We start from the raw sequence: 22,999 nt of genomic DNA, 5'->3' as shown, positions 1-22,999 counted from the left end.
CCAGTCTCCTGAAGGCAGCTATATAACAGCTATACTTACTGTATCCAGGTCCAGTCTCCTGAAGCTTTTTGGTCTTGTGCTGGTTTAAAAAATAGACTAAGGGTATGTTCACACTTACCGGATCTGCAGCATATTTTCTGCTGCGGATCCGCAGCAGATCCGCAGCGGATTTCATTTAAATAACTGAACACAGCATCAAATCTGCACCATCAAATCTGCTGCGGTTCTGCTGCAGATCTGGTGCGGATCCTGTAGGTGTGAACGCACCCTAAACACAGAAAGACTTGGCCAGTACAGAGAGTCACAGCTCAGTGTGTTAATCAAATTACTGTCTTCCTCGTCGGCATGTAGATGATTAAGACTTTCTGCATTTGGTGTCTTGGTCTAGCACCATACCAAAATGCTGCCTTCAAGAGACTGGACCTGGATTTTAGGTAACTATATCTTTGGTTTAAAGTTTTATAATTTAAATGTATATATATTAATGTAAATTGTAAACATTCTTTTTTTACATCCTATGTTGATTTAGATTTTGAAAGTTATAATGAAAGTGCCCATTTAAAGGGGTAGTCTGAGAGAAAACCTAAAAAATACCTATACCTATCTTCCCTGACCCCCTTACCGCCACTGCTACGTGATTGGCAGTGCATGGGCTGATAACACTCATAAGAAGTGCTGTGCAATATGACTGGCCCCAGGACCAGGGCAGGGGCAGTCTGAGTGGGGAATATCACTGGGAATACCACTTCAACAAAAAAGTAGAGACTGTCAGGATTTTTCTGTGGTCCTAAAGTCCAAAAATAGCTCTTTCCTGAAGGGGTCAAACATTTTATATTGCCAGGTACAATATAATAATACTACTGAGCAGGGTTTAAAAAATAGATCATGTATATAGATTTTTGGTTTTAAAGATGAACCACAGTAGCATAGTAAAGAAGAATCCTATGGGTGCACCAGTCAACATGGAGATAACTTACTTAGAGGACACAAGAGTGAAAGATTTCTCCCTTCACCTGCCCTATGGTGATACTGTACATGCAAGAGGGTTTGTAGTAAGAGCTATATTATTGGTAAAATTACTGCACAATGTGGCCTTTTCATTATATTATCAGGCACCTATGTAATAAAGCCTTTAGGCTTTATTACAAAATTCTGTCTCAGATCTGGTCCTGGTCCTATAGGTCATACTAAATTACAATAAATACAATAGATTCATTGTACAATAGACCTGGTACAGCATCATCAAGACCATGGGTCTCCAAACTGCGGCCCTCCAGCTGTTGCAAACTCCCATCATGCCTGGGCAGCTAAAGCTTTGCATCTGGCTGTCCAGGCATGATGGGAAATGTAGTTTTGCAACAGCTGGGGGGCCGCAGTTTGGAGACCCATGATAAAGACTAACGGGGATAAAGTACAGTTTAATTTGCCTTGTATAAAATGTTGCCTAAACTTATTTCGGTGCCTGATACTTGTTGTGTCCTAAAGCAGCTTTGAATATTCAGCGAAACAATTGTAATGGTATCTATAATCATTCATAATGCTCATCCCATTTTCTTATTTTTTTATCTTGAGACTCTTGTTTTTCAGAATTACATTTGCCAGCGGGTATATTCACATTGGCATCTCCGTCCATAGCTGACATCTGCTCCATTTAGCTTAAAGCAGTGCTTGTTAGCCTTGATACTTAACAGATAATCTGTTTAATTTCTTTTATATTGAAAAGCAATGAGTGAAGAAAAGTGCGTGTAACTTATGGGATCCTTTAGGTGGCCAAAGATGCTTTGCCTATTGCAGTCTGTATATGACATTGAATATGTGCTCTACCTTGGAGTTGGTCCCTGAAAATGTTTTGATGCGGAAAAGTTACATTGCCAGTCAGTCTTTAGTCTCAAATACGTATTTGGAAATACAAAGTATTTTTTAATAATTTTTTGAATTTTTTTTAAAAATCAGAATAAGCCATATAAAACCAGGTCACCAGTGTGGCATAAAACATGGCATAGAACCAGAGAAAGTGGGAAGAAGTCACAGCGTACATCTTGGATAGCGTTCCTCTGGTCAGCCTTAAATAAATGGCGTAATGAAGTTAGAGATGATAGCATTTAGTGACCTAACATCTGGCCCGATGCAGCGTGCCAAGAATCGAGAGCAAACAATCAATGTTTACAGCTTCATTTAATGGACAAATTGGAGCCCTGTTGCTCTCCCTGCAGATGTCTCACGACTTTCATGTCTTCGTAAAAGCTGCCATGAGTGCTTTGACATCAGGATTTTACCCAATAGGACAGATTTCCTCTTTTGCTCACAGCTTCATATTTCGGTCACCCTTACAGATCGCTGTGAAGCTCAAAAGACTTTGTCAAATTTCGGGTAAGGTTTTTGGGCATCACAGCATGAAGTTTAGGGCACGTATCTTATTATATGCTCTGCATTTAGTTACCGTGTTTTCTTAGATTTTAAGTATTATAATCCAGACAGTTTATGAATCAGACACTTCTGTTTTGCAGCAAGTACAGTAAAGCCCCCATATAAATAAAAAAAAAAGCTATACTTATTTTAATTATTTTTTATAGAAATTAGTGTTTATTAAAATTGTTGGCGTTTTATCTAACAACAAAATAGGAAAACATGACAGACAGAGGTGTATAACAAAGGTGCAAGGTCGAAAATGCAAACTACAGTCAGGCAGAGCGATTGACATCTGAAGGAATGAGCCTGTGGTTGAAGCTCTTTAAAATGCACCCCTGCAAAGTTACTAACCCTAGCAAAGGGTAAAAGAAAGACCGAAAAATGAGGCGAGAAGGAAGAGAGGAAAAAGAAAAAGAGAGAGAGAAAGGAAAAAATGGCATAGCAAGATACTAGCGGACACAATAAGGCTATGTTCCCACAATGTTTTTTCTTGTCCGTTTAAAATGACGTCTGTTGAGTATTGGCCGCGTATCAGTGCAATAACAGCTGCTGGTCCATTATTCTAGTTTATGCTGCATTTACACGGAACGATTATCGTTCGAATTTTCACGATAATGATATCGATAATCGGCTCATGTAAACACAGCGAACGATCAAGCAACGAGCGAGAAATCGTTCATTTTGATCTTTCAACATGTTCTCAAATCGTTGTTGGTCGTTTGCTAAAAATTTGCAGATTGCTTCGTGTAAACAGTCTTTCATTGATTCACCCTATGTGTGAGATGGACTTAAGCGATCTTAAAACGATCGCAATAAAAAATTTTCCAAACGATATATTGTTCTGTCTAAACACTGATCGCAATAAAAAACACATTGTTACTTCTGAATCGTTTATTGTTCGATTGGGTGATTATCACTCCGTGTAAACGCAGCATTAGATGGACTAATTGCCCTTCGGGGGGATCTTTAATTGAAAATTCCATTGAATTTAATAGTAAAAACAGAGAAAAGACGGTGACAAAAGAAAAACTGTGTGAGACCAATTAAAAAATAACGTCAGCTGTTTGCAAAAGGCGTCCGAAAATAATCGACATCATTATTTTGACGTCCGCAGATATCGTCCATCATTTTATACACTGTGTGCATTGGACGCCTGTCATTCCATTGACTTCAATGCATTGCATTGCAGTCAGTTAAATCGTGGCAATAATAGAAAAAGCAAAGACCATTTTGATGTGTGAACATAGCCAAAAAGTGTACAGATTGCAATAATTCAGTTGCAGACCTGACCCAGAACAGTCTTCTTACCAAAAGGGTTGGACCTCTAGGAAGACCGAGGGAACCAAGTAAATGATGCATGCTCTGATTGTGGTTTGCCATCTAACGTAAAGGATTCCATGCAGTACATCTCCACAGTCCAGTCTACGAAGACCTCCAGTGGCTGTGAATTATTATAAGGGTTGGTAGGAAGTGTATAGCAATCCACTGTTAATCCCTTTAAATGCCAAAGAGGGAGTGAAATGAGAGTCATTTGTGTAGTGGGGGTGTCAACTACTTCAATGGCCTCTGTGTGAATTTCAAAATCAGAGCCAGAACTGCTTAAGACAAGTTTTTTGTGCACAAAAAATAGATTTTGTGCTTATCTGATTCGGAAAAATGCAGCTGTCTGTCTTTATCCCAACTTTCCCCTAATGAAAGTTGGGTCCTGAGCAGTGCAGCATTCCAGAATTTTCTAGAATTAGTAGGTTGGCTTGGTGGGCCAACCTACTGCTGCAAGAGACTCTCCAGAGCAGTAGGAGTGATATTCAAACTTCCCCGGGGGAACTACTTGAAAAGGAACATTCTGAGCTAGACGTATTCCAGCCAACAGAGGAAGACATCAGAGAGGCCTCCCGCAGCCGTGCAAAGGAAGGACTCTCACGATAAAATGATAACATCTACAGGAATGATTCACCTCAGACAGCAGGCAGGACTGCTGGACTAACATATTGGGGGTCATTACCCCGGAGTGGTAAGAGAGTATAAGGGAAAGCAACAATCTGTCCCATGGCTGCAAACAATAGCAAGTCCCAAAAGGGAATGTTACGGGGGGCTCAGGATTGGGATGGACCATGGGAAAGACTAGTGTTTTAAATCTTGCCTCAATAGGTGTGATTACAGTTCAGAACACAATGACTACTTCTCCAAAGTTCCCATCCGAATGACTACTTATGGGTCATGTGCATACAGCATTCACCAAGTATAAAAGTCATTTTCTTGATATTTATGGTACAGGGTAGAAAAATATTGGTAACTAAAGGTTGTGGCATTAATCTGTGGGCAATGTCCCTCTAAATAATCTGCTACATGTGAGGAAATCCCACACTGGAAAGTCCTAGGTCTAGTAAATGGAAGCTGTAAACATGGAGCTACTTACGACTGCAATAAGATCCTATAACCTCATAAAGGCAAGTTCTGCTGGCAATAAAATTGCATAACCAGGGGCATGAAAAAGTAGAGCAGCTGTTTGCTGTCAGATAAATGGCATGCAGAATTACAGTCCCCTGGGTACAGATGTGATTAAAACTCTGATGCCTGTGTTAGAGTTCCTCTAAGTAGGAAGAGCAGCGTAAGACCAATCAGTGATCAATTATTATCATTGTTTTTTGTCTCTGCTTTGTGTGTCTCACTTCCTGCATTTTACATTCCTTCATTATCCATTGATCTTTTATATGCATATTGAGCTTTTAAGGTGTAATAATGAAAGATGTCGTGATGTCTTCTACAGTTACTGACATGCGGGTTTTATATCGTTCCAAACAAACCTTTATAAATATATTCAGACAATGAATTTAAAATGACAAGATTCGTTTTCCCTATGTTAAGCTCATTGTAACAGTCTGTAATGAGAAACGTAAGTTTGTATATTCCGACTTTTGATTGTAATATAGTAATAAATAGTCATAAATAACATAACTAGAAAAATAAACTATATAAATAAGAACCCGAATTTCAATCAAGTTGAAACAGTAATATGGGTCAGTAATGGGAAGAACGAGGTATGAGGGTTTGGTCTGAAATGGCGCTAAAAGAATAGAGAAAGTCTGTACTGTACCAAAATATTAGAGGAATAAGTTAGCGGCACTCAACATTCCAAATCTTTATTTTATCCTAGTTAAAACATTTACAGAGATGAGTATGAAGACAGATGGGCTGCCCAGGTTATTTGTGTCCATGGCTTTGTTTTATTATTTATGGGGAAATTACCTCTATAGCCCTATATACCCTGACACTTACACACCGCTCAGCTTTTATTATACTAGAATAGTTTAAGAAAAAAAAGTCGATCTATGATTGGTTGCTATGGACTTAGAAGATAGTTGCTACAGCTTTGTTTAATATCCAATGTTAATATTAGGACATGACAGGGATACATATTACAGAACCCATAGCCCGCTCATAACTGTGCCTCTGTGCGCATCCATTTGTGTTAGTTGTTATCATACATCCACAGAGTAGTTGGCGGGTAGATAAATCTGGGACCAAAGGATTAAATAGTTGTCTGGGAAAAAATAAAAAATTGCAGGACAGCATGGGGGGGGGGGTAAACATAAAAACAAGTTATACTCATCTGACCCAACCCCCCACAGCCACAGCACCACCTCTCCTGGTAACCTCCTGGTCTCCTCTATCTACTGACGGGGGACCAGGGATGGTGGCATGGCATCATCATGTTTCTTATGTTTACACCAGCCCCGGCTGTCCTGCATTATTTTGCTTTGCCAAGACAAATCCTTTAAAGGGGAACTATCAGCAAGCTACACGAATCTAACCTGCTGATATGTCCCTTTTGCACAGGAGGAAGGTATGTCTCCTACCTTCCTCCTCAGCGCCGTTACGGTACACTTAGTAATTTGCTCCATGGTCTGGTGAGCCCAGTAGGAGCATTGCCTTCCCCTGTAGCACCGATCCAGCTCACCTCAGCTAGCCCGCTCCATTTATTATCATAAGCAGGTGGGGGCCGGCTGGGGGCGGATTGGCGCTCTGGGGGTGGGCAGTGCTCCTAATGGTCTCACCGGTCCAGATATTGCAATTCAGTTTTCATTTCCATTGGTTAAACTGTCTCCAGTTGTGCAGATCTGCCGGATCACTGAAAACCTAATAGAGAAATTATTATTTTTTTTTTGTCATTCAAAGGCTTCTATGAAGAGGTTTACCAAAATCAACTTGCACTTGCTCTGTACTTCAAGAAGCTGGATGATCATTGGCTTTCCAACCACTTTTATGAATGTTGCTTTCAAACAGCGAAAAAAATTAAAATTGATGGAGGGAGAAAAGAAGCCGAGGCTCATGCAAACCTCGCCGTAGTAGCTGAGGAACATGGTAAGAAGATTTTTTAAGTATGTTCTATCATAAAAATGTATCCTGTTTTATGGGAATCCATGGTCACCCACACATTATACTATATATAAAGAGCTCAAACATTAAAGGAGCAGCGACACACAGAATGCATAAAACAATAAATAATTCCCCCTCCCCCGATTCCTTCTGCTGCTCCTGCTGTGTGATCTTCTAGTCCTGGGTGTGTTGTCATTGTCCAGTCCTGGGTGTGTTCCCATTGTCCAGTCCTGGGTGTGTTCCCATTGTCCAGTCCTGGGTGTGTTCCCATTGTCCAGTCCTTGGTGTGTTCCCATTGTCCAGTCCTGGGTGTGTTCCCATTGTCCAGTCCTGGGTGTGTTCCCATTGTCCAGTCCTGGGTTTGTTCCCATTGTCCAGTCCTGGGTGTGTTCCTATTGTCCCATTGTCCAGTCCTTGGTGTGTTCCCATTGTCCCATTGCCCAGTCCTGGGTTTGTTCCCATTGTCCAGTCCTGGGTGTGTTGCCATTGTCCAGTCCTGGGTGTGTTCCCATTGTCCAGTCCTGGGTGTGTTCCCATTGTCCAGTCCTGGGTGTGTTCCCATTGTCCCATTGTCCAGTCCTGGGTGTGTTCCCATTGTCCAGTCCTGGGTTTGTTTCCTTTGTCCCATTGTCCAGTCCTGGGTGTGTTCCTATTTTCCCATTGTCCAGTCCTGGGTGTGTTCCCATTGTCCAGTCCTGGGTGTGTTCCCATTGTCCAGTCCTGGGTGTGTTCCCATTGTCCAGTCCTGGGTGTGTTCCCATTGTCCAGTCCTGGGTGTGTTCCCATTGTCCAGTCCTGGGTGTGTTCCCATTGTCCCATTGTCCAGTCCTGGGTGTGTTCCCATTGTCCAGTCCTGGGTTTGTTTCCATTGTCCCATTGTCCAGTCCTGGGTGTGTTCCTATTTTCCCATTGTCCAGTCCTGGGTGTGTTCCCATTGTCCAGTCCTGGGTGTGTTCCCATTGTCCCATTGTCCAGTCCTGGGTGTGTTCCCATTGTCCAGTCCTGGGTGTGTTCCCATTGTCCAGTCCTGGGTGTGTTCCCATTGTCCAGTCCTGGGTGTGTTCCCATTGTCCAGTCCTGGGTGTGTTCCCATTGTTCCATTGTCCAGTCCTGGGTGTGTTCCCATTGTTATGGCTTCCGTTAATGTCCCACTCAGCCAATCACAGAGCTCAGTGTAGGGCTGGGATGTCAGCGGATGCCGGCACGGTCAGGACTGGCTGATCTCCCCGGAGGGAGCAGCGGGGGAGGGGGTAAGTATGTTGTTTTATGCCACAGGGTGACAGCATGAACAGTTTAAAATTTCCTCTGAAATCATCTTCAAGCTCCTGAATACTCCACACATACATTTTAGGAACCTTCACAAAAGCTATTAGCGGGATGCCAGGAGGCTTCTGCTACAAAGGGTGTACGACGGCCGCCTGAACTGTCTGACAGCTGAAGAGACATACAGAAGCAAGCTAATAAACCTTTTTATTCTTGGTGTCATATACTCAAAGTTTTGTTAAGAATTGTGCATAGAATAGATCCTTCTATTGATCCTTGTAATCACACGATTACCTGGTGCCTCCATGGTGGACTTATACTTACCATGTTAGTGAAGAAAAAGAGAGACACACTAATAATATTAGAACAAAGGTAAAGTAAAATTAGAACAATTTTGCCTTTAGTCTGACGCTGCTTTAGGCTATGGTCACACCTAGTATTACGTAGTAGGTTTTAAAAGTATTAAGAAACCCATATACCCCCCCAATAAAAGTTTAATATACCCCCTTGCCCATTATAAAAATAAAATAATAATTTTTTTAAAAAATAAATAAAGATATTATATATCGTAAAGTGCGGAATTGTCCAATCTATTAAGATATTACATTATTGTTCCCGCACGGTGAACGGCATAAACAAAAAAAAAAAACACACCAGGATTGCCGATTTTTTTAAATTATATATCAGAAAAAAAATAATAAAAAGCTATCAAAATTTTTGTTTTACACCAATATGATACTAATAAAAACTAGAGATCATGGCGCAAAAAATGACCCCAACCAGCCCTGTAGGTGGAAAAATAAAAGCGTTGTGGCTCTTAGAAGGCGGGGAGGAACATTGCACTAATTTGACCCAGACTTTTGTGCATCCGTGGGCTCAGTCTTGAAGGGGTTAATGTCCGTGATGAATTTTTGCATACTTCATTATCAATAGACGGCCGCCTTTCCCTGCAGAATGCGTCACACTCCCGTAGTGGGAACATGGCGGCGCTCTGCATTGCTTTTTATGCATGGCCACATATCTTTTGTTTGCCTGTTATAACTAACTTTTTCTTAGGAATACCAAATTCTTTATATTTTTACTTATTTAAGAAGGGTTTGCAGTCTTTTTTAAATGTTTTATGATGTTCTCAGTGTTTTTCAATTACATTATAATTTGTGCTTTTCTCAGGTACTCCTGATATAGAAGCGGCTAGCGCTCCTTAGATGTCAGCCACAGCTCTCAGCTCCTAAAAAGATCTCACATTGCCTAAAGATACTTTAAAATTAGTCAGAATAAGAAAATCAGGACTTTGAACTGGAGACTTTGGCCAAAAGTCTGAGCAGAAAAGTTGACCATTAGATGATTCTCTTTTATGATGATATATAGTATAATGAGAAATACAGGAACAGGTGCAGCAATTTGAATAAACATGATTTATTTGGATGGCAGGTTATTAACCAGTTAGAGTAAAGTTCTAATAACCTGATGGCAGACGGATCATTTGATTTTTTTGTCTGTTATCAAAGTAAACGAAATTTAACAGTTCTCATGTGACAGAAGAATTATACAGTCTGTAAACTACTTAAAGGAATTGTTCAACAAAAACTTTTTTTTTTAATTCAACTGGTGTCATAAAGGGCCAGAGATGTGTAATTTACTTCTATTAAAAAATGTTAAGTCTTCCAGTACTTATCAGATGCTGTATGTCCTGCAGTAAGTGGTGTATTCTCTCCAGTCTGACACAGTGCTCTCTGCTGCCACCTCTGTCCACGTCAGGGACTGTCCAGAGCAGCAGCAAATCCCCATAGAAAACCTTTCCTGCTCTAGACAGTTCCTGACAGAGGTGGCAGCAGAGAGCACTGTTTCAGACTGAAAAGAATACACCACTTCCTGCAGGACATGCAGCAGCTGATAAGTACTGGAAGACAGGAGATTTTTTTAATAGAAGTAAATTACAATTCTCTGGCACCAGTTGATTTGGAGGAGTTTTTTCTCTGGACTACCCCTTTAACATTGTTTTAAGTCAGTGGGATAAGGATCTGTTTCAGGACGAATCTGCCATAACCATCATGCTTCCAATAGGAATACTGTAGAAGTCCTGAAACTCATGTAGACAATGTTTAATTCTGCAATTTTGCTCTTGCTTTTATTCTTTTACTCAGTGCACACCTTGCATTACTTCTTTAACAACAAGCCATTGAGTAATCCTAGTAATCCTGATTTAAAGGGGTCGTCCAGCGAAAATCTTTTTCTTTCACGTCAACTGATATCAGAAAGTTATACAGATTTGTAATTTACTTCTATAAAAAAAAATCTCAAGTCTTCCCATACTTATCAGCTGCTGTATGTCCTGCAGGAAATGTTGTTTTATTTTCAGTGTGACACAGTGCTCTCTGCTAACATCTCTGGCCGAGACAAGAACTCTGTCTCGGTTTTCTTTGAATCCCCATAGAAAACCTCTCCTGCTCTGGACAGTTCCTGTCTTGGCCAGAGATGGCAGCAGAGAGCACTGTGTCAGACTGAAAAGAAAACATTTTCAGCAGGTCATACAGCAGCTGATAAGTATAGGAAGACTTGAGATTTTTTAATAGAAGTAAATTACAAATCTGTGTAACTTTCTGACACCTGTTGATTTGAAAGAAAAAGATTTTCGCTGGACAACCCCTTTAAAATGTCCTTAAGACTATATATTACATGGGCAGACCGCCACTGCTGTTATTTCACCCTTAGGCAATTTGAACATTCAGTTTGATGCCGGCTATTGACACCTAATCACCTAATGACAACATAAATACCCTAAATATGGGACAAATACATAACTAATCTTAATGTTTGATAATATGAGTTCTTACCAGTCCATTGAAGCTAATGAAGCTATGGACACATTTGTTTTTCTATTGTACTTTTTTTTTAGATTTGCAGCCTATATTTTCACAAGTCTCCTTTGATCTGGTCATAAATCAACTTAATAAAAGTATTCATGGAGCAACTAAACTAGAAATTTCAGACCATTTTTTGACCGTTTCACGGACATTATTTTGAAGTAAAGGTCATTATTTGTTTAGTAACAGCTGTCAGTATAAAATAATGGCCATTGTTTGGCTTCAAAATTACGGCTGTCCAGAAAGACAACCAATGAACAGCCAAAATGAAACAGTGTGTGAACATAGCCTAAAAATGACTTACTATCGGCAGGGCCAATTCCATGTGTAAAGTGGGAGCAGAATTTCCTGTAGTACATGATTTGTTACAGTGCACGGCTAAGTTCAAAAAAGAGAAAAGACGTCCGTTTTTGTTGACATTGACAATGCAATCTATTAAAGTTGATGGAATGATGAACATCCAATGCTCACAGTGTATAAAATAATGGACGTTGTCTGAGCGGACGTCAGAATAATGATCATGACAACTATTTTCAGACGTCTTTTGCAAAAAACGGACGTTATTTACACACAGTTTTTCTTTTTTCTCCGTCCTTTCACCATTTTTACTATTAAATTCAATAGACTTTTTAATTAAAGACAAAGGGCGATCAGTCCACCTGACCTAGAATAATGGACCGACAGCTGTCACTGCACTGACCGACGGCCAAATGACGTTATTTTTTCTTGTGTGCACATAGCCCATCTATAGGACAAATTCTCTTCTTGGTGCCGTCCCGGAATATTTTATTTCTGACGTATATATTCAGTGTTGTGTATCCAGTGGATTCCTTTTTCCAGTTTTGGATGACAATCTTGATCATTGTGTCCTACGTTCGCGCTCCTCCGGTGATATTCAGGTGTACACAGGTTTGGGTGTTATTATTATTTAGCTCAGATTCCTAAAGGGAATAAAGAAGAAAAGCAACAGTAAAAGATGATAACAAGTCCAGTGCATCAACCTTCCCCGTCTCTTCTCTATAGAGGAATTCATAGCTGGAGTGTATTGATTATTATGCAAATTCTGGCAATTAAAATGCAGACAAAACCTTACGGCTATATTAAATTAGTGTTACATTAAGATAAGTTGTAGATCATGAATAAAGAGTATGGAAAGTGCCCTGATGAAAGGCAATAACAAGAGATTACCTTTTTATGTACAACAATAATGTGATGGCATTAAGGATTGCCTTCCCTTCTTGTGTAATCTTTATTAATGTTACAATAGAAGGAATTCTTCATGTACATGTCCGATACAACCGATAAGCTTTGCATCACCTCGATTTTTTTCCTCCATTATTTAACCCCTTGAGGACCAGGCCCAAAATGACCCAGTGGACCGCGCTACTTTTCATTTTGGCACTTTAGTTTTTTCCTCCTCCCCTTCTAAAAGCTCTAGCACTTTATTTTTCTCTCTACACGGCCATGTGGGGGCTTGTTGTTTTTTACAGGAATAGTTGTACTTTGTAATGGCGTCTTTCATTCTACCATAACATGTATGATGGAATCCCCAAATATATTATTTATGAAGATATAAATTGGTGAAATCGTAAAAAAAAGAATGCAGCATGGTAACGTTGGGGGGTTCCTGTGTCTACGTAATGTCCTATATGGTAACAGCGACATGATACCATTATTCTATAGGTCAGTCCGAACACAACCACATGCAGATTTTCTAATATATATATTTTATGAAATCCTTTTGTTTTTTGCAATTAATTATTAATAAAACAGTCCTATTGTGACTCTTATAACGGTTTTAGTTTTTCACCTATGGGGCTGTATGTGGCGTCATTTTTTGCGCCATGATCTCTACTTTTTTATTAATACCATATATGTATAGATCGGACATTCTGATCACATTTTAACACTTTTTTAATATATATAATGTAACAAAAAACTTTAATCCTGGTGCTTTTTTCCCTCTTTTCGTTTAAACCATTCGCGATTGTTATATTTCAATAGATCGGACAATTACGCACGCTATGGTATATAATATGTTTATTTATTTTTATGTTTTATTTATATTATGGGAAAGGGGGGGGTGATTTTTACTTTTATTGGGGAAGGGGCTTTGGGGTATTGTAAAAAACATTTTTACTTTTTCTTTTTTACACACTTTAAGTCTCCCTGGGGGACTATTACATGCAATACTTAGATTGCATACACTGATCACTGCTATGCCATAGGCATAGCATTGATCAGTGTAATAGGCGCTCCGCTCATTGAGTCTGCCTGTGGCAGACTCAATGAACAGATCGCCAATCGGACCGCGGGGAGGGAGGCACGAGACCTACAAAGGTCCGACATAGCAAATGGGACCCCCACAGTCACACTGTGGGGGTCCCGATCAGTAAGTGACAGGAGCTTCTCCTGTCACTTCACTTACACTTTAAGGGGTTAATGACAGGCTGCAGCACGATTGCTGCAGCCTGCCATTTATGGTGAGGGCCCGGCTATTGATTGCAGCCGGCCCCCACCTGCTATGCAGCGCGCTTCATAAAACAGAACGTACCTTTACGCCCAGGGTCATCTGGGGACAGGTTTCCAAGGCGTACAGGTACGTCCTTGGTCATCTAGGGGTTAAACCCAGATACCAACACATAACTTTTATCTAACCTTTTTTATGTTACTTTCTGTACATGATTATGGGGGCAGCCATCTTGCCAGAGCTGTTGGTGATTTTACAGCAGTTTCACACGCTATTGGAAACTGCAGCCTTGAAAGGTCTCACTTACTTGCATGGGAAAAGTATTGTGAGTATGCTCTGTAACCTGTGCAGAGATCACTATGTAGAGGAAAGTGGAAGGGAAGTTATATAATGATGGTGGATCCTATGTTGTCTACGTATAAGTGCTCATTGTTATCCTGTCTGGAATGATAATGAGATGACTACTAAAAAGGGATCTCTACAGAAACAGGGAATCTCAGCCTATTTTGGGTTTTAACAGGCGAAGTAAAAACTGTAAGATTAAAGCTATTTTCACACAACATATTAACAATGGCTATTCTTTTCATTGAAAAAATTAATTATTAATTATTGGTATTGATAATGATTGAAATTAATATGTTTTCACTGATTTCAATGTAACAACGACCATACACACAGTATACACAGACACAATACATACACGCAGTATACACAATGTCCTTTGTTAACCCTTCCACGACCTGGGGTCATTGATGCCTCAATGCCCACGTCGTTTTAGGATATCAGTTTATGGGATCATAATGATCCCATAAGCTGATGCCCCTATGTCTGCCCCCTCTCCTCTGTCCCCTGCCGCTGTTACAATCTTGTGACAGCGGCCGTGAAGAAAGGGGCAGAGCTCATAGGTGCGCGCCCAGCCTTCCCTTTCTTTCCCTGCCGGCCTCTGTAGCCATGACTACCGTCGGGGCTCTGCGATCACTTTGCAGAGCCCCTATGGACAGCGGACAGAGAATTCTCCCTCTGTAGAGGGATAATTCTCTGTCAGAAGCCCTATAGATGCTGCGGTCATACTGACTGCAGTATCTATAGAGTTAACTCTCAGTACTGTGGCGGGTCTCCGGCTATCACTAAAAGCCGGGACCCGCCGCGGATGACACAGGCGCAGCTCCTGCACCTGTGTCATTCTGGATCGTAAATTAACGTTGCTGCAGCATCAGGCATAGGCTGCGGTGACATTAATTTACTGTGGAGTGGCGGATGAGCATGTCTGTTTTTTACGGCTGCAGTTTAGTAAACAGCGGCCGTAGAAAATAGTTGTGCGTACAATGTAGAGTACAGCTGATGGACGTATTTTACATTGTGTTCAATGTTTAATTGGATTGCGGACACGCCCAAAGATATCCGCAATCCAGATGAAAAAATGATAATTAACGTATAAAAAGAGAAGAACAAAAGACGTTTTTAGCTCTTTATTCTAATATGAAAAATCAACAGACACAGTGTGTATAAATACCGGGCATATGCCAAGCAGGTACTGGTAACAACCTATTTCGCGCTCTTGCGCTTCTACGGTGGTCCGAAGAAGAACAAGAGCGGGAAACAGGTTGCGATACCGATAAATGCACGGACACTTTTACACTGGCCGATTATCTACCAAATCAGTGTTTCTAGGAAAGTTCGTTGCCCATAATCAGCCACATAAAGGGCCCTTAACTCATTTAGGCCTGTTGTGTTAGGTGTGTGAAAGTGAGTGTGGGACCAGAGAACGCATTCCCAGTAAGACACAGGTCTTGTGCTAGGGAAGCATGAATGTTACACTGCCCTGTGGATTTGAGGAATCTGAACACCATTATGTACGTGTTGTGTTTGAGGTGGCATAATGTTGTGATCTATTGAGAAACTGGGGGTGCTTTCATGTGTGTGGGTTCCCGTGGTGTTTATGAGCTCAGAGAACCAGGGGCAGAATGCTAGATCTCAGGCTGTAGTGACAGTCCAGACAGATTTCTTTCTAAATGCAAATTTAAGGAAGGTAAAAATTAGGAAACCCTAGTGTCCATGCATTCATATCATCATCAGTTTTTGTACCATAGGGACATTAGTGGATTATAATAGGTCCTTTTCGGGCAGTAGCCGGGGACCCTGCGCTCTGGGGGGCCCATGGCCACCTAAAAAAACTTATACTTTCAGCGGTGTATTGTTCTTGGCTACAGTTCTGCCATGATTTGCAAAAAATTGCTGCTTTTTTACCGCAATTTTGCACAGATCAAGGCATCATGACATTATCTATCCTGTACTATGAACACCACGCTAGTGCCGCCCTTGCTACAGAGGAGTGGGGGGGCCGAGCTTGGCCAACAGCTCAGGGCTCATGGTAAAGTTAATCAGCCCCTGCATAGGAATGTCGCATACCTGAAGTCACATGGAAGTTAACATCCCGAAATAAAGAGTTGTAATACAGGGAGAGATGTGGTGAGATTGACAGATATTTATTATTTATATAGATATATTTATTATTTTGTTTAAGCCCTTTCAAGTAGTCTATAAAAGCACCAGCCAACCCTGGAGCACTGGAAGCTGCTCCACCGCCCCCCAGTGTGACGAAATCTCCCCCCCCCCCCCCCCCCCCCTGTGACGCAGCTCCACTGGCTGGGGTTTCAAAAGCAGGACCGCATCCCTGGCATCCCTGCATCAGTGCCAATTGATTAAGATTAACGAAAAGAAGCAATTTACCTAATAGTAAAAAAAAAAAAACATTCCAAACTTTTATAACTTTTCAGTTAACAACCTATATATACAGTATATATATATATATATATATATATATTTATATATATTTCACACCTTTAATGTTGCCTTAGGTGCTACCTACCCCATCTACAAGAAGCCACTTACAGTATGCAGTCCATACCCAGATTACCACAACATGCCATTCCTTTCCCTTATTCATTGATGGATTATAATTATTATTATTGTTACACTAAAGTCTAAAAATCTCAAAAGAAAATTTTGATGCAAAAATCTAATTTCAAAGTCATAAAAACCCGAAGGTTATAACAACGGAGGATATTATTCTGGCTGAAGGGAATAGGGCAACTTAAAGGGGTTATCCAGCACTACAAAAACATGGCCACTTTTCCCCCTACTGTTGTCTCCAGTTCAGGTGTGGTTTGCAATTAAGCTCCATTTACTTCAATGAAACTGAGTTTTAAAACCCCACCCAAACTGGAGACAACAGTAGGGGGAAAGTGGCCATGTTTTTGTAGTGCTGGATAACCCCTTTAATAGAAGAAATGTTTAGTGACATAAATTAGTGGACCTTCATTTCAATAAATGTGTTAGGGTCCTATTCCACGGGCCGATGGGGGCCCGATCAATAATGGGCCTAACGTTTACTGGGCCTATTACACGGCCCGATAATCGTTTATCGAGGGCTGCAAGGACATCGTTACCGATGTCCTTGCAGCCCTTGTTTAAACACCATACATTACCTATTCATGCTGTAAGTCTTGCGCGCAGCAGCAGCTTCGGAGCGGCCTGTCTGAGCTGACAGACCGATCAGCCAATCACTGGCTGCGGCGGTCCTGGCTAGTGATTGGCTGAGCGGTCTGTCAGCTAAGAAAGGCCACACTAAAGCTGCTGCTGCTGCGCGTGTGACTGGGAGGAAGAAGAAGCGCAGGAGAAGACTTGCAATATGTTTAGGTAAAGCATGGTGCTTTTGGAATCGTCAGTCGCCCGCTGCGCATCGCTATTCCACTCAGCAATGCGCGGCCAGTGCCTGACGATTTTAGGTTTGAACCCAAATAAACAATCAGCCGATGACACGGTCATCGGCTGATCGTTGTCTCTATTCCATGGAGTGATAATCGGCCGAATCGGGCCAATATCGCTCCGTGGAATAGGCCCCTTAGACCAAGTAGTCGCCTACAACAGAACCCAGATGTTCCCTGGACATGATGGCTTAAAGGGGAAGTCCGGCATTTTTTTTCTCCAGGGAGGAGGTGACTGAACAAAACATCATGCACCCACCTCCCCGGCTCCAGCACTGCTCTGGTTCCCGGTCCCCCGGCTGTTTCCTGGTCTAAGTGGAAACCCGATTCATGACATGTCAGTCCTGCTCAGCCAGTCAGCCTCTGCTGGAGCCGGGGAGGTAGGTGCATGTTGTTCTGTTCAGCCACCTCCTCTACGGCTCTTTTAAAAAATTACCTGACCCTGGACTTTAATATTATCATGCAGTGTTTTTTCCCTATTGCCGTCCCTTAAAGAGTATATATATATATATATATATATATGTACTTAGTGGTAAATAAGTCTTAGAGTAAACACTATTTGCGTCTATAGCTCTTTATATGATACGTATGAGAAATCCCGGCTAATTTACCAGCCTCCATTCTACAGAACATAATAGTGTAACTGCTGTTTACAACAAATACTTTGGTTTCTACTTATCCCTCTGACTAGAAAAATGTTCCTGTCTGGAAGTGTCAAATTATTTCCCTGGGATTGTTCCTTCCACTTTCCTTCCACTGCTGGCGCTTATAGAGAGGCAGATAATTAGCCGCCCTCCAGATTGCTGATCCCCGGCAGTCGGGCAGGTCAGCCAGTACATCTTGCAATTTGTGACATAATAAATTACTGGAACAACACCGGAAGCAGTCTTTGAACCTAATTAACATCCCAGCAGATTAATGTCAGGTCTCGGCGAGCAGTGCTTTACAAGGATCCCTTATTTATTTAATTATGGGTGAGTGTATAATGCCGTCCCCGCTCCGGCGATGAAACCTTTAATTGTGGCAGCTTTTATTCTTAAGTGGGGTAAGGCATGGTTCCCTCTGTCTCTCTTCTCTTTCTCTGCGTTGCGACTAATCAATGCGATGCTGAATGAGTTCATTTTAGTACACTCAATCATGGCTCTAATGTTTGTAGCTCACGGGCGCAGGCATCAGTAATGTAAGAATGTTATATGGCTTTAGTTTGGGCCATTTCATTAAATATTCATGAGATCAAAAAATGTGCATCAAAATAGCGTCTGGAAGAATTACATTTATGTGCCGGCTTTTATGGCAGCTCCCCATTTAAACCCATTTGTGTTAATATCAGTCTTTGCAGTGGGAAAATAATGCAGCTGATGAAGTCATGTTCCTCTATCGGAAGCTTGGTCACTACTTACCACTTGCATATATTAAATGAATGTAAGTGTGATTCTCGGATACTTTAAAGCATATAAAGTATGCAAATAGAGACAAGATCCTTATGGACTGAAAGAGATCCCGCTTCCTAGGGAAATTTACTTCTATACAATATAGATAATCTATACTTATATACTTAAGCCGCAGCATTATATTCAACTTATGTCAATGAGCTACAATAAATGTAATACACTGGAAATTATTACAAGCATTTCTTTCCTGAAAAATACAGGTTTTTTTTATGTATTATATTTAAGCATTATGTATATAATATGTTCATATACTATATAATATGGGTTATCAAAGCAAAAGAAAATTATGTCTTCCGGAACCTTAGTACAGACGATTTTAAGAAACTTTGTAATTGGGTTTATTAGCCTAAAGATGCATTTTTATCATGAAAAAGCAGTTTGAAGCTCTCCCGCCTGTCTTCATTGTTCTCTTATGGAGAGGGGAGGGGTGGAGGGAGATGAGGCACCAAAGCAGGACAACAAAGAGTTAATTTACAGCTATATCACCAAGCTATTTCCTCCGGTGACCTCTCTGACCTACCTCTCTGACCTGACCTCTCTGAATACCGGCTTTCAGACAGTTCCCGCTGTGTAATACTTTGTTCTCTGCTCTCTGCTCGCGACTAATCTCCCTCCTCCCCCTCCCCAGTCTATAGGTTACACAGGGCTCAACTGATGGAAAAGAGTAGAGATTTCCTGATAAGCAGAGCAGTAAATGAGAGGGGGGGCTGGGGAAAGGCTTTCTGAATGCAGATAATGGCATATTTGCCTAATAAACCTAATTACAAAGTTTCCTAAAATCGCCTGGACTATTGATTTCTGCAAAAAAAATGAAACAACAGTGACACTTTAATGTACTGTATAGACAGCACTCATAGAACGTTCATACACCAATGCCTTTTAGGCTATGTTCCCAAACCATTGATTGTTTGTTTGTTTGTTTTAAAAGAAAGAACGTTTCTTTAGAGCGGACATTAAAATAATGAACATGCCTATTCACACAATGTAAAGTATGGCCGGCTAATTGAATTGCAGGCTCACCCAACGGTGCCCACAATTCAGTTGTAAATGTAAGATAATGTTCCTGCAGCTGATACAGCTGTTTCAGGTGCAGGAACATTTCAAGCACTGTCCGATGTCCAGTAGTATAACACCGTCCGTTGCTATGCAACAGACCGTGTTATACTAAATGTGAACATAGCCTTTATTAAACACTTCTAACTTCTAACATAGCCTAAGGAAAGATCATCCGGCCGGTACTTAAGTACCGGCCAAGATGATCCGGCCAGGGACCGGCCGTTCTGTGACCCGGCCAGGGTCACGGAACGGCCCGTCTCATACGTTGTGTGAAAATAGCCTAAAACTGTTTATAGGCTTTGTTCACACATAGTATTCCTGTCAGTCTTTGGCTATGTTCACACAATGTCAAAAAAAGACATCAGTTATTGCCACTGTTTAACTAACTGCAATGTAATGCATTGAAGTCAATGGAATGACGGACATCCAGTGCACACAGTGTATAAAAACATTGTGTGAACATGGCCTTTTGGTCAGCCTTTTTTTTTTAAACTAAAACCAGGAGTGGGTTAATAACACAGAAACTGTGCAAATCTTTTCATTATAATTTTTTTTTTTCCCCTGTCAGCTCCACTCCTGATTTTGGCTGCAAAATACTGACCAATATACTCTGTGAACATAGCCTAAAACAGAATAGTATGACAGATTAGGGCTATGTTCTCTTTTTTAGGCTAAAAGTTGTTTGATAATAACGGACGTGCATAATGTTTATGATAATTATTGACAGTCGTCTTTGTAAAATAATGGCCGTTATTTTAAAAATATTATACTGCATAAAAAGACGTTGTGTAAACATAGCCTAGTATGGAAAGTTTTTAGAATCCCTTTTGTGCAGGAGCACTCAAAAGGCCGTTGGTATACAGTGTGTGAACATATATTCACATGTCCCGCAATCTACGAATCTGTATTTCCGTACTCGAGTTTGTGCACATTGATATCTATTGGGCTATTCACACGATCAGTAACTTACAGGGACGCTAACCAATGCGGACGCTGATTTGTTTTGCAGATTCTCTGATAGAAATCAACGGGATCTGTTATTTTCTACTCATTGTAACCATTTTTTGGCACCATATATCCATAAAAAAAATAAGGATGAGTCATTAGTGACATGTTGAAAGGTATTGTTTTTGAAAACGAATTTACGGAAATACGAATGCACTAGAGGTGCCCAATCCGTAATTTTTAGAGCGGATTGTACGTGTGGATTGTGGGAGGAATGTACGGATATGAAAAAAAAATACTGAACGTGTGCATAAGGCCTTTAGGCCTTGTTCACACGTTCACAAAATTTGTCAGTAATTATGGATCTGCAGTTGATATATTTATATGCTATTGGTTTTTATGTGCCTATTCACACATCAGCAAATTTTGTTGATCTGTCATCCGTGCCACAAAAAGAAAGGACATGTTCTAGTGCGAACCGTAATTGCAGCACGGACGTTATTTTTTAGTTGGTCACACACAGCTTTTCCTTTTTCACAGTCCTTTCACTGTTTTTACTATTAAATTCAATGGACTTTTCAATAAAAGAGAAAGGACGATCAGTCCACCTGACCTAGAATAATGGACGGACGGCCAAACAGCCAAATGACCGACATAATTTTTTCTTGTCAGAACTGAGAGGAAAAACGTTGTGAACATAGCCATGTTGTCAGTACCTGCCATAAGTCATTATATGATGGAGACCTCTTCAGTTGTAGTCTGCTTATTAAAGTTGCATTGATTTTGGAGACAGCTCATCGACACAGTTTGAAGATAATGGGATAATACCCAAACACCACTCAAAAGAATGTTGCCTAAACAAAAATACTTTAAGTTCAATAAGTTCAATCTCCCCACTGATCAGAAGAGTGAAAGAAACACAGTAAGTGCAGATCAGTCCATTAAAGAGGTTATCCGGAAAGCAGAAAAGGTCCCACCTCTTCTGCTCTCCAGCGCTCCACTTCCTACCTCTGCTGATAACTTCCAGTGATTGATAGATGCTCAATGTTACTGATCTTGCGCCCATGATCTTGGGCAGCTGTTGGACATTGCGTGTGGACGTGCTCCGGCCCCCTCTCATCTCGGAAGTTATCACCAGAGACAGAATGGGGAATTGGAGCACCGGAGAACAGAAGAGGTAGGACCTTTTCTGCTCCCCGGATAATCCTTTTAAAGGGGTTATTCAGGATTGGAAAAACATAGCTGCTTTCTTCGAAGGAAAAAGCACCTCAATAAAGCCGCAGTACCACACCCACAAAAACACAAAATTGGTGCTTTAATTGGAAGAAAGGGGCAGTCTTGTTTTTTTTTTTTAAACCTGGATAACCCCTTTAAGGTTAATGTAGCTGCAAAGCATTACCAGGCACAACCACATGTGGTGGATAAACAGTGAAGGGGCCACAGCAGCTGTGTTCTTCTGAGTAGTGTTGTAATGATGGTGGTCTGCTTCCATCCTGATGCTCCTGATCCCAACCTTTAATCCATGCTCTCTGGTCCATGCTCCTCTTCGATGCTTTGTATCCACTCCTGTCATTCCTAGCTCTGTCCATATAGTGAGTGTGCACTTCTCTGCTGATTTTTTAAGGAATCTGTGCACAAATCCAAATCCTTCCCTTTCTAGTCACCCACCATCACTTGTTGTTATAAAGGGGTTGTCCAGCAAAAAATGTTTTTTTTTTTCCAGATAACGAAAAGTTATATAGATTTGTAATTTACTTCATATTAAAAAATCTCCAGTCTTCCCGTACTTATTAGCTGCTGTATGTCCTGCAGGAAGTGTTGTTTTATTTTCAGTCTGACACAAAGCTCTCTGCTGACATCTCTGGCCGAGACAGGAACTCTGTCTCGGTTTTCTACTAATCCCCATAAAAAACCTCTCCTGCTCTGGACAGTTCCTGTCTCGGCCAGAGATGTCAGCAGAGAGCACTGTGTCAGGCTGAAAATAAAACAACATTGCCTGCAGGATATACAGCAGCTGAAAAGTATTGGAAGACTGGATATTTTTTAATAGAAGTAAATTACAAATCTATATAACATTCTGAGATTTGATTGATTTGAAAGAAAAAGATTTTCACTGGACAACCCCTTTAAGCAGCCATTCCCATTTACAGTAAAACTCCGATGTCCACTCAGTCTTGTGAGTGACTATAAATCTCCACAGCCCCAAACCTCAGCCTGTCCCTGGACATGTCTCTGCCTGACCCCTTGGTGGTTGTCACCCATATCTCTTTATCCGCTGGACCAGGAGCCCCCACATCAAGACCACTCTCAGAGATAGTGACTAGATAGTGAATAGATCCCTTTAAAGGGGTTAAAGAGTGAAATCAGGTGGGCTATTTGGACATTGCCCTTGAGATT

At 41.0% G+C, this 22,999-nt stretch overlaps 1 protein-coding gene across 2 annotated transcripts in view; it reads left to right on the top strand.

Moving 5' to 3' along the window:
* The window catches only part of TTC29 (tetratricopeptide repeat domain 29), a 141,385-nt gene that overhangs the window by 39,395 nt on the left and 78,991 nt on the right, over positions 1-22,999 (top strand). The window contains exon 5 of one of the 2 annotated variants that reach the window (XM_069976883.1): positions 6,586-6,771. The exons of the other annotated variant lie outside the window; for it this stretch is intronic. Within the exon in view, the coding sequence (XP_069832984.1) occupies positions 6,586-6,771 (186 nt within the window). The remainder of the gene's footprint in view (positions 1-6,585; positions 6,772-22,999) is intronic. 2 annotated transcript variants of the gene reach the window in all.

This window comes from Dendropsophus ebraccatus, chromosome 7 (genome assembly GCF_027789765.1).
Source record: "Dendropsophus ebraccatus isolate aDenEbr1 chromosome 7, aDenEbr1.pat, whole genome shotgun sequence".
In the NCBI taxonomy this organism is placed as follows: domain Eukaryota; kingdom Metazoa; phylum Chordata; class Amphibia; order Anura; family Hylidae; genus Dendropsophus; species Dendropsophus ebraccatus.
Note: the sequence above shows the minus strand (reverse complement) of the source record. Positions and strands in the feature narration are given on the sequence as shown.